We start from the raw sequence: 13,248 nt of genomic DNA, 5'->3' as shown, positions 1-13,248 counted from the left end.
CTTGTTGAGAGAGTGTTTGACTTGAGAACACATGGGACTGAGAAATAGCAGCAGTGAACTGTCCAGAAGAACTGAAACTGTATTAAAACTTGTAAAACATCTTAGGACAGAGGCTCCAGTAGAAGAGTAGGGTTGTCATTATTAGAAGAAGCTGATGTAGAGTTAGGTGTAACTTCTGAAGATAATTGAACGTATATACTCATCTTTGAAATAATCAACAATTTGCTTATTTACACAAGTAGAAAACAATGAGTAGAATTGTTACAGTGTTCTTATAATCTGACTGGAGAGAAACCATGGCCTCTTAGTTACCAAACAAATGTAGAGTGATAGTAACTGTGATGGCAGTTGTATTAGTCATCTTTATGATGTATGTAGTAGTGGATTTGTATTCTCCTGTTGAGAATGCTTTCACTAGAGCCAACTCTAATTTTACCCATTTAGAAGAGCAGCATAGAGTTAATATGCAACTTTTACATGGAGATGCCTCTAAGGCAAATTATACTGAAATTGTTTTTTTCATTTTTTTGCAACAATACTCAAGGGCAATGTTGGTAGAGCGCACGTACACCAGACGGTTCCTTCATGCTGGGATAACAGAACTAATGCCCACTGTTCACGTAACAGTCATAAGCTTGTTTGAAAAGTCAGGTTTTTAGGCATTGTCTGAATCTGGGATAACATGGGGTTAACCTGATTTCCAATGGCAGGGAGCTCCAAATACCAGACACAAGTACAGAGTTGGAGCCGCCAATCTTTTCTTCTTGAATGGGGGAACAGTGAGAAGGTTCAGGTGAGCGGATCTCAGGTTGCGGGAGGGAGTGTACTTTTGAATGCGAGCTGAGATGAAAGATGGGCTGCTGCCATACTAAGATTTAAAAACTGTTTGCTGGTTCACTGGCAGTCATTGTAGTTGCCTCATCAAGGGGGTGATGTGGCAGCTCCAAGGCTGACAGTGGATGAGCCTGGCTGCTTGGTTCTGAGTCAATGCAATCTATGATTGAGTCCTTCAGGTATATTCAGGTAGAGTGAATTTGGCTAGTTGATCTTCGCTTCTCACCTATTCATTATCCAGCAGCATAATTATTAGTGTTGTCTATCAGAAAGGTCGTTTTGAGTACTATATTTCAATTTTTTACCTGTTTTTTGATGAATTGCCCATGTATAAGAATTTAAATCCACATGAGAGCACTAAGGGAAAAGCCTCTAGTGCCTCCTTCCGCCATATTAGCACCAGTTTTTTTCAATGCTAATGTGGCCCAACGAGGCCAAAATCCCTGCACCTATTTTACAAAGTGGCGCAATGCATGCATAAGCATAATGTATACAAATGGGCATTCTCCCGTTAGGGAGGCCACACAGTGACACAAAGAAATGTAGGAGATTTTGTTACGTCATTTTTTTGCCACTTTTAACGCCTGCACAAAATCTTTTACGCTAATCCTGCAAAGCTCCGAACTAGCATAAAAAATTCTGATGCTAGTTCCCTATCTACCGCCATTGTGCGCTGTTTCTTAGATACGGTGTACACATGGTGGCGTTAGGGGGGCTCTAAGGCGCGCAAGAAAAGTGGTGCTGCACTGGGTTCCGCTCCTCTTTTTTAAAATCAGGTCCTGAATATATAGATAAAGTAAGAAGCTATTAGCATCTCACAGATGTTAATGTTGCCCACTTTCCTAAAAATTAATTGTGACTAGCACACATAATGATTTTAAGCCTGACTTACAAAACATTAATTTCCATGAATCCATTTTTAGGGGTGCTTGATTACAGCATTCCTCTTAGTCCTTTCTTTATTTTTATGCTTTTAACTTTCACACAATTGTTTTAACTGCATTTTTTCCTATGTAGTGAGACAAACAGGGATGCTTACTTGGACTCTCAGGAGCTGGGCTACACTTTATGTTTTGTTTGTCCACGCTTTCTGATTACTGTGCATGCACTAAGCGCCAAAACAACTGAACTCTTTTTTACAGGGTTAGCAGTTCTATGCCAGAATTAACGCACTACTTCTCATAATACTCTAGACCATTGCTTCTTTGCCTTTGGTCTGAGGACCTCTGGGGCATTGGGAAGCCTATTAAAGAGTTATGCAACTGTTTTACAAAATTAAATAATATTAAAATTAATACATTCATATTAATGTAGTATATACAAATAAAGAAGCAAAATTGAATTTCTATATTTGATTGTGAAGTAAACAAAATATTTCAGAATTTGAGAACTTGTTTGCTCTTTACTTGCTTGTTTTGTACTGTAAGGATCAAATCCCCAGCTTCCAATAATGACTGAGCGAGGGTCCCAAGATTACAATGATGATTCAGTGGGGATCCATAGAACTCAAAAGTTAAGAACCGCTGCTCTAGACCATACAAACCTTGAGTGTCCAGGCTCATTCTTAACCTCCCACACTGCACTCACATCAAGAGCTTGACTGGTTCCCAATCTACAAACAAATATCTCCGCTCAGCCAAACTCCTAGTCACACACACACCCTGCATACCCAAACCATATCCAGTGGTTGTACATTCTCCTACTGGGAGTGGTGAAACGAATAGCAGGAAGAGAGGGATTAAACAAAGGACAGAGGAGGAAGGGTGATTAAACAACAGTCGTAGGAGGAGGGGTGGATTTTGAGATTTAGAGAGCGGGAGTGAGTTTTAACAAAATGGACAGCAGGGGTGGGGTTTGACACAAAACGTGGGTGAGAGCTAAAATTAAACACAGTGGAAAAGAGAGGGCAGATTGTGGGTGAAAAAGAACAAGGGTGGGGTGAAGGCAAGGGACTGCTAAAGCTTGCACTCTTGAAGAGTGTATGCTGAAAAGTTTCTAAAAAAGAGTACTTGCCCATGCTCCACAGCAGGACAAAGTGTAAAATCCAGGAGGAAGCCAGAGGTGTACTGACCAACAGGAAGCAAAGAAACGAGAGCGACAAGGGAGCCTACCAATAGTGCGTAAATGTAAGTAATGAGAGGGCTCTAAGATTTCTTTTTTCCTTTACAAGAGATTTTGCAAGTACTGCGTAAACCGGCTGTTCTGGCGAAATAAAAAAAAATGCTCCTAATGTGGCAGTATGGCATTAGTTTTAGCCATTGACCAGACAGATCTTCTGTAACATCACTTTCATTAGTTATAAAACATGAAATGTATCGGTTTTCTATTACTGTGTTCGTTTATAATTCGAGTTTTATGTATATGCAAAATAATAGTTCTTCAAGGGGCGTAACTAAGGGCCATATTTATACTTTTTGACGCACAACTGCGCCAACGCAGTTGTGCGTCAAAAATTTTAACGCCGGCTAACGCCATTCCAAAGCGCCATGCGGGCGCCTTATTTATGGAATGATGTTAGCCGGCGGAGCTGACTGGTGTGCGTCAAAAAAATTACCCACACCAGGCAGCGCCGGCGTAGGGGAAAATGGAGCTTCGGCGTCAAAAAATGGGGCAAGTCGGTCTGAGGCAAAAAATCTGCCTCAACCCGATTTGCGCCATTTTTTTTGACTCCCACCCTCCATTGACATGACTCCTGTCTTAGCAAAGACAGGAGTCATGCCCCCTTGCCCAATGGCATAGTGGCATGTAGGGGGGCACAAATCAGGCCCCCCTATGCCACAAAAAAAATAAAAAAAATGTACTTACCTGAACTTACCTTAAGTTCCCTGGGATGGGTCCCTCCATCCTTGGGCGTCCTCCTGGGGTGGGCAAGGGTGGCAGGGGGTGTCCCTGGGGGCATGGTAGGACACCTCTCGGCTCCTTCCGAGCCCACAGGTCCCTTAACGCCTGCCCCTACCAGGCGTTAAAAAATGACGCTAAAGCGGCTGGACGTCATTTTTTTTGACCTGCCCACTCCCGTGCGTCATTTTTGCACGGGAGTTTAAATAAGGTGCACATGCCTTGGAGTCATTTTTTAGACGGGAACGCCTACCTTGCATATCTTTAACGCAAGGTAGGCGTCCACGCTAAAAAATGACGCAAACTCCAAGATCTTTGGCGCTAGACGGGTCTAACGCCAAAGTATAAATATGGAGTTAAATTTGCGTCGGATTTGCGTTAAAAAAAAAACACGCAATTCCGGCGCAAACAGAGTATAAATATGCCCCTAAATCTCTTTAATCCATGAATTTAATTCTCTGTCCGAACTAGTCATGCTTTTGGTATTTGATAAAGCTGAGTTGACTGTGCCTACATAGTTATTAATATTGTTATGATTCTGGTTTTCCAAGAATTTACTAGTTGCAATGTTTACGTTGTATAATCCCCACCGTTTCCCCTCTCTTCCTATTTTTCTCTCTCTTTTCTTTCTTTTTATGGTTAGACTTCCTCCTTGGTTAAGCTACGGATTTTTGGATTACTTGGTTGTGTAGAACAAATCTATTTGTAAACTCTTTGTAAAGCGTGATTTGTAAATTATATTCAATGCATTTATCAGACTCTAAAAAACAACCTGTAGCTCTGCCAGCCAAATAATTAACACACACATTGCAATGCGCTGCCCTATGAAATGATTGGGAAGGTGGTAACAAAAAATGGCACCTTTGTGCACAATTTCACCATCCTCTCTTAAAAAGTTTCTTGCTTCTTTACTAGATGCACAAAGTCAAATGTTTCCCGGCTAAACATAGAACGACAAACTATCCGTGCTTGTTTAATATCATACAGTATATTATTTCAAAGTGATTTTCCACATGAGGAATTACCTCAAATGTTAGTTTATTTGCTGCACACAAATGGAAATGTCGAATGCCTTCGAAATGCATGCTAACAGGTCTACTGATTTGGGACCCACCGAGTTCAAACGTGTTTGTGTCTGTTATTGAAGGCAAATATGTTAAAATTAACACAAACCATGAAACCAGGCAACTTTGAGAAGGAGGCATATTATGTTTCTTGAGGGATGCCCTTTACATTCCCAGAGAATTCTGTACATACTCTGCCGGAAACCGAGTCAGCCTCCTAGAGCCGTATGTTTCTTTGACTCCGAAACCTTCAGCCATTCGTTTAAAACATTGTCAATTATATTTTGGATCGACCCACAGTAGAGTTTTAGTTTCACCTCCTTTCCATTGGTTATTTGAGTATATCCATTCTCCTGCACTAGAATGTATAAGGAACCATTTCACATCTGACAAATGCACACTGTCATTGCACATTTAGGCCCTAACTAAGACATTAGTGGTAAATGCCGCCTACCTCCACGGCTATAGCCGTCAAAAGACCGTCGCCATGGCTAGCAGCCATCCGCCAAATTAGGACAACAGCCGGATTTCCACCACAAGAAGGTCAGAAATCCAGCTGCGGCCATACTGGTGGAGTGTGTTAAGGTGGCGCTGCTGCCAACGGCAGCACCACGCCAGTAGACCACCGCCAGCCGTATTATGAGAAATAATATGGCCTTGCAGTGTTCTGCTGGTGGGCGCTGCTGGTGGTAGCAGCGCCCTGTCCCGTTCCCTGCCGGAAGACCCCCTGGATGCAGGTAAGTTGGGTTTCCGATGGGGGAGGGGTGTTGTGTGTGTTTTTGGGGGGGTGGGCCTCCTATCAGCGACAGGGAAGGAATTCCCTGTCATTGGTAGGGCCCACCTCCATGTTTTTCATGGCGTTGTGAACGCCACAAAAACCATGTTAGTTGGCAGGATCATGATGCCGCCAGTGGTACAAAAGCAGCCGCCAGGCTGGGGATTCTTATCTCCGGCCCGGCGGCTGCTACCGCCATGGCTGTCGGTATGGTGAATTGGAGAGTTGGCTGCATGATGTGGCGGTATGTACCGTTAGCCTGTTGGCGGTACTACCGTCACATTATTACCGATCCCTGGGGTCATAATGACCCCCTTAATTCTTTATTTAATCTATTCATGGTATAGACAAAGCCATTATTTCTTTAAGTGTTTTGCATTGCACAGGAATGTTTTATTGTGTTTCTCTTTGCTCTTTATAGTCATTATTCTTACTGGCTTTGCCAATGCATGTTTTTCACTTAAGACATTGTATTGCTTTTACAAATTTCAGGTGATTATTGGCTTCTGCTCATCACTCAGGCATCATAATAGCTCTTTCATCAAGTTTTCTTTTATTGTGGTGGGAAGAAGTCTTCCCATACTTCCAACAGTAGATTGACAAACGCAGCAACTACTGGTCGATATATCGCTTATCTTTTCTACCCTTAATCAGAAAGCACATCAATAAAGCAGTCTATGCACAACTTCATGATCATGTCTGAGTCAGACTTCTCTTACATGACTAAAAATCTATCTTCAGATCACGCAGCAGGAGTCAGTTACCTTACAAATTATAGACAATATCACTCCTTCAAAGATCCTTCCTCCTGATCTTGTAGGATGTCTCAGCTGTCTTTCACACCAATTACCTCTTCAATATATGAATGACACTACGGGCAAGCTTTGGCTGAAGGGAGCAAACCCAAAACCTCTCTATATTTATGCTATGTATCATATTTTTACTGATTTCATAAGTCTGATGAGATAGCTGAAGCTGTCAGTAGGCGGGACATAAAATGGGTTAAGGTTATGATTTTTCAAATTGCTTTTCTGAGTCCTGCAGCCCAAAGCGGTATTCCTGACAAGTGGTTATGTAGACGGATGTACATTTAGGGCCTCATTACGAGTTTGGCAGAGAGGATCACTCCATCCCAAATGTGAATGATATCCTGTATGCTCTTTTACAAGTTCCATAGGATATAATGGAACATGTAATAGGGCAGGCGGTATTTCCGTCACGTTTGGGACGGAGTAATCCCCTCCGGCAAACTCATAATTAGGCCCTTAATATTTTAAATTAAGGCAATTATCTTATCTTGCCTTACCATAAAGCTGAACCTTGGCTAATTTTATGTTTAAATATTTCACCTCGGGGCATCGAGCCAGATCCAACTCTGGTTTGTATTATGGTGGTTAAAACTGAAGGCCAGAATGGCTGTATGTTGGGTCAAGACCTAACTATATGGGTCAGGGATCCCTCTTCCATGCATCCCGGCCAACATAAAGAACTTCCCTCCTTCTTCATTTTGGCTAGTCGTGTTGGGGTATCTGTAAAGGACTTTGAATAGTGTTTCTCTACCTCCTGCATGGGACATGACGTTGTTGGTCCAAACCAGAATTGCCAATCACTGATCCTGGTCTATTGCACGCCTAATTCTTTCTATCAAGCTCATTGGAATGTATGTTTGGCAGTGCCTCGCTTCCCATTAAGCATGTTGTAGCTAATGGGTGTGGCATGTTTATCTCCTGTGCAATGTAGGATGTATTTTTGAAAAGGTTTGAGGGCTGTCAAGCCTCCCTGTTTACTTCTAGGCTCTAGCAGCCAGTGGCAAAGCTGCAAATAATGCTATTGCTCATTCTGCAGGAGAGCATGTCCTTCTTTTAGTTGTTAGAAGGGTTTTACTGACCCCTGTGTTTCCATGTCCCTTAGTGGTTTGCATCCCCCCATAACCATTTGCAATAGCAGTCTCTGTTCAGACTGGGTGTGAATTCATGCTTCCCCCAGAGAGGCGTTGTAAGAAATGGGGTCTTTGGTTGACAGTCAGGTTACCCACTGTTCAAGCAAGGACCCTCACTCTAGTCAGGGTAAAAGAGAATCAGCTTCAGCTAACCCCTGCTTACCCCCTTGGTAGCTTGGCAGAGAAGTAGGCTTAACTTCGGAGTGCTAGGTGTAAAGTATTTGTACCAACGCACACAGTAACTTAATGAAAACACTGCAAAATGACACAACACCAGTTGAGAAAAATAGGAAATATTTATCTAAACAAAACAAGACCAAAACGACAAAGATCTGACATACACAAGTCAAGTTCTGAATTTTTAAAGATTAAACTCAAAAATAGCGCTTAGGAACACAAAATGCTTCGATGAGGTGTTTACACGGCATCGTGATGGAGTCGTTCCCAAAAAGCCGACACCAGCGGCGCCGGACATGGAGTCGCGTAGACCCCCAAGTAAAGTCTGGGATTGCGGCGTCTGTGCAAAACGTTGAATCCGCTCACTTTGAGCGGCGTCGGTCACGACGTGGTGCAGCGACTTCCACGGAGTCACAGACTTCAGCGGGGCTGCAGCGGCGCCAGGCCTGCGAAGGTCGTCGTGTTCCAGCAGAGATCACGGAGTCGGTTGCAGGCGGTGTCACCGGATTCAGCAGCGGCATCGGTCCGAAGTCATCCAAAGTCGATTTTCTTGGATTTCTACCAGCTTTCCTTTCAAGGGCCCAGGGACTGGATAGGGCACCACTTGTCAGAGCAGGGGTCTCTCCAGAGACTCCAGGTGCTGGCAGAGAGAAGTCTTTGCTGTCCCTGAGACTTCAAACAACAGGAGGCATGCCCTATATCAAGCCCTTGGAGATTTCTTCACAAGATGGAAGGCACACAAAGTCCAGTCTTTGCCCTCTTACTCTGGCAGATGCAGCAACTGCTGGATAGCTCCACAGAGCACAGTCACAGGCAGGTCAGCACTTCTCCTCAGCTCTTCAGCTCTTCTCTAGGCAGTGGTTCTTCTTGATGTCCAGAAGTGATCTAAAGTCTGTGGTTTTGGATGCCCTTCTTATACCCAATTTCTCCTTTGAAGTAGGCCTACTTCAAAGTAAAGTCTCTTTTGAATGTGAAATCCTGCCTTGCCTAGGCCAGGCCCCAGACACTAACCAGGGGGTTGAAGACTGCATTGTGTGAGGACGGGGACAGCGCTTTCAGGTGTAAGTGACCACTCCTTCCCTCCCTCCTAGCACAGATGGCTCATCAGGAAATGCAGACTACACCCCAGCTCCTTTTGTGTCACTGTCTAGTGTGAGGTGCAACCAGCCCAACTTTCAAACTGGCCCAGACAGGGAATCCACAACAGGCAGAGTCACAGAAATGGTATAAGCAAGAAAATGCTCACTTTCTGAAAGTGGCATTTTCAAACACACAATCTTAAAATCAACTTTACTAAAAGATGTATTTTTAAATTGTGAGCTCAGAGACCCCAAACTCCACATGTCCATCCGCTCCCAAAGGGAATCTACACTTTAATCAGATTTAAAGGTAGCCACCATGTTAACCTATAAGAGGGTCAGGCCTTGCAACAGTGAAAAACGAATTTAGCAACATTTCACTGTCAGGACATATAAAACACATAACTATATGTCCTGCCTTAACCATACACTGCACCATGCCCTTGGGGCTACCTAGGTCCTACCTTAGGGGTGTCTGACTTGTAAGAAAAGGGAAGGTTTAGGCCTTGGCAAGTGGGTACACTTGCCAAGTCGAATTTACAGTTAAAACTGCACACACAGACACTGCAGTGGCAGGTCTGAGGCATGATTACAGAGCTACTTATGTGGGTGGCACAATCAGTGCTTCAGGCCCACTAGCAGCATTTGATTTACAGGCCCTGGGCACCTCTAGTGCACTGTACTAGGGACTTACTAATACATCAAATATGCCAATCATGGATAAGCCAATTACATACACATTTTGTAAAGGAGCACTTGCACTTTAGCACTGGTTAGCAGTGGTAAAGTGCCCAGAGTAGCAAAAAGAGTAAATTCAGAGTACACCACACATCAACAACCCAGGGAACAGAGGCAAAAAGTTAAGGGAGACCACGCGAAGGATGAAAAGTCTAAAAGGCGTAAATGTGGATTAGACAAAGTTGAGGCCCCATTCAGCTCCCACCCTATCCCAGACGTCTAGTGTGGCCTTTGTGACTGGGGAGATATAGAATGTCTTTGTTCACTCAGATTTAGGTTGCCAAGCAATTGGTCACAGGGTCCCACTGCCAATATGTGATTGATCATACACCATTTGTTTTCTGTTTCACTCCTCATCCAATGAATGAGGAAACAGAGATAAGCCACTGCGTGGTAATGGAAAAGGTTGGGAATCCCCAGTTCCCCTAGGTGCTGTCTCAACACAGCCTGCGTCTGACTAATTCTCTCAGCTTTGCCCTGCAATATGAAGGAGGCACATATTGACTGGAGGCCAGTTATATGATTGCATGGGATCTGGAGAACCAAGGTCTAAAACAGATAGAGGATCCTTGGCAATGTAGTCATTGTGTAGGCTGTGATTGTGCCAAGACGGGGCAAGGTTTTGTACTTCCAGCTTGGATTATATCCCTTGTATCAATTGTAAATTGACTATTTTCATTTTAACTAGGGTGGGTGCTAGTCCCAGTCCCACGTAGTCTATGTAAAACCATAAGGAAATGAGTGATTTTACTTGTTGCACTACTGGTCTAGGGTTGGACATATTTGATATTTCGGATTTAGTGACATTACTTCTGAACCCTAACATCCTTTGATATACTTGGACTTCCTAAAGCACTTGGGAAACGGTCTTTCAGGGACAAGAGAATGTGGTTGGCGAATATAGTTTGTGTCAGCTCTTGTTGGCCGAACTGGATGCCTTTAATCTGGGGTTAACGTGAATGTGCTGCGCAGGGGTTCTAGTGTGAGGGCAAAGAGGAGGGGAAAGAGGGGGCACCCCTGCCTCGTTCCTCTGTTGATTTCCATCCAATCTGAAAAGAGTCAGTTAATCCGGATTTTGGCTTGGGCAGGTTGGTAGTCTGTTGAAAGCCAGAGTATGAAAATATCTTCTAGTCCCACTCCCCAAAACATCGACCATTAAGTCCTACTAAACCCTATTAAACACTTTTTCAGTGTCTTCGGGGGGGGGGAGCCAGGATGGATTGTTTGGATCTCGTAGCCCTAATGTCCAGAAGGTGGAGAGCCTTCTTCATGCTTTTGGAGGTCTTGAATGAAGCCAAACTTCATGGGATGTATGAGGTCGATTATCAGGGGTTGAAGCCGCAGGGTGGGCATTTTAGTAAGGATTTTGGCATCTATAGTGATAAAGGTGAAGGAGCAGTATGTTCCACATTTGCAAGGGTCTTGCTAGTTTAAGTATCAGGAATACAGTAGATTTGGCCATAGTGGGAGTCACCCTACTTTCTGAAATTACTTCCTGGTAAACTTTGAGGAGGTCCCTCGGCTAATTTTAAAGTCTCATTCTAAAATGCTGACATGTACATGGGTATGCACAATTGCTCTCCACTCAATTTTGTTTTAAATCTGGAGTTTGTTTTTCAGTTAATATATTTAAATTGCCCTGTTTGGTAACTCATTTTGACCAGTGTGTCCCTTCGTGCATCATTCATTCAACCAGAAAATTATTCGTGTCTTTTGTGTTTATTAAGGGAACTACAGCAAAATCACAAAGTGAGTTTGTATCTATCGTCTTAGCTACATTCATTCTGCATATAGAATTATTTCACATTTTAATTCATTAATTTACTTGGCTGAAGATTAGTTCATAGTACACACTGAACTTTGACAAGAATTACAAAGGCATACATTAAATTACATTATGTGACATCTAGGTGTGATTTATGCTCACCTAAATCTGTGTACATAACAACACACTGCTCATCATTATTTGCAAAGTTGGGCTCAGATTCAGCCCATGCTTCATAGATTACTGGAGATCCATCCATCCACCTTAAAAGTAACACACAGAAACAAATAAGAAAATAGCACAGTTGCATTAGCCGATGTAATATGTAACATTTTGAGCACTTTTTTGTTCTTTAGATTACATATGTGCTAGAATTTTAGTATTAATTTTGTTTAATTGCACCATTTATTGAATTAACTCACCCAAAAGTTGACTTTGCGAAAAACAGAAAACAATGGATTAGGACATGAACAATAAATCTTCAAGACTTGGTATGCCACCTGTGCCACTTTCTTATATAGACATTTGTTTTCTAAGAACAAAAAGCATCAACTTTAGGCATGTCAGCCCTGGACTGGCAAGAACTGATATAGACTTTCATGAACTGACATGAAAGACTTTTACCAGTAATGATAACAATAGGTTGTCAATTGTCAGCGAGAGAAATCTGTCTGTGTCGCGTGTTGATCAATGCTTGCTGGATGAAACATAGACCACTGAAAAGACATCTTACCTAAATGCTAATCTGCCTCTATCCACTTGATGAAAGATGAATGCTATAAAACTCCCTACAACAAGGATTATATATAAACCTTTACATTTTTGCTCTCACTGGCATTTTTATCAAAAAGATGTAATATCTTGAAATTTGTCTAACAACGTTCTACCACTTCAGCCTTCACAGTGGCCAAACACTGCATGTCGTAGGGCCAGTGGCTAATGCATGCCTTCATGTCCAGTGTTTGTGTCCCCCCCTACCATTTCCATGCCTTAGGGTCAGTTAGAAGGAAAATGACAAACATATATGCTACAGTACTCCAGGCAAATCGACTATGGTTCAGCACAAAGGGGCATCACAACACCTTTTCAGCTAGGCACATCCTATTATAACCAAGTATTCCCCCCATCATATCATGCTTAAGCTTTGTTGTCAAAGATCTAATAATAGTGCTTTATGTCATACCAGGGATAATCATGTCTCGTTAATGGTGTAGGTAACAACAGAGCGCAGATAATGTACGTCCTGTTATGGCACCGTCACCGAGCTGGCATGTTGCCCTCTATCTCTGTGATATGGTCATACATGTGCACTATCCCTTACACAACAGTAGCAGTCTCTTGTGCCTGTAACAAGCTAATCAGGGGACCCCATATTTCTGGGGGACGTGACTTCAGAGGCATCATATTCCAATACACCTGGAACTGTTTGTGGCAGTACGCTGTATCCCTCAACCAGTCTACCTTGCAAACAACACCCCTGCGCCTAGCCAGGAGAAGCTTCATGCCAACCCGTATCTGAACACCCGATGGGACGTTCTTCACAAACCCCAATAGGGCCACCAAAGGTGCGAGGAATTGCCACGCCAGCTACTTCATCAATCACACCAAACACTTCCTGTCAGAAGTTATACACTCTGGGGCATCCCCATGCAGCATGCAAAAAGTCTACGTTCATGGGCGAGCACCTACGACAACAGGAGTTATTGCGCAGCCCCATGTGATGTACCTGAATCGGCGTATAATATACCTGATGAAGAAATTTGAAATGAATCAACTGCTATCCATAATTTAGGGAAAGAGCTCTAGTGTGCATGGAACAAATTTGCTCAATCAGTACCCGAGAGAGGGGTCCCCAAGTCCTGCTCCCACAACCTCCGTGCATTAGGGTGAGCAATCAGCACTATAGACTGTGTGATTCTATATAACTTGGGACCAACTGACATTGCGTCAAGGATGTGCCAAGTGTTTCCAATGCCTGGAGCACCTGCTGCGCCGTTGGGAAGTCAGTATGCTGTGCCCCAATCGTAGCCCAAAGCTGA

General features: G+C 43.2%; 1 protein-coding gene across 1 annotated transcript in view; it reads right to left on the bottom strand.

The window, feature by feature from the left end:
• Window positions 1-13,248, bottom strand: part of MRC1 (mannose receptor C-type 1) — a 705,818-nt gene that overhangs the window by 240,815 nt on the left and 451,755 nt on the right. The window contains exon 19 of the mRNA XM_069211541.1: window positions 11,372-11,472. Within this exon, the coding sequence (XP_069067642.1) occupies window positions 11,372-11,472 (101 nt within the window). The remainder of the gene's footprint in view (window positions 1-11,371; window positions 11,473-13,248) is intronic.

Source organism: Pleurodeles waltl, chromosome 10 (assembly GCF_031143425.1).
Source record: "Pleurodeles waltl isolate 20211129_DDA chromosome 10, aPleWal1.hap1.20221129, whole genome shotgun sequence".
In the NCBI taxonomy this organism is placed as follows: domain Eukaryota; kingdom Metazoa; phylum Chordata; class Amphibia; order Caudata; family Salamandridae; genus Pleurodeles; species Pleurodeles waltl.
Note: the sequence above shows the minus strand (reverse complement) of the source record. Positions and strands in the feature narration are given on the sequence as shown.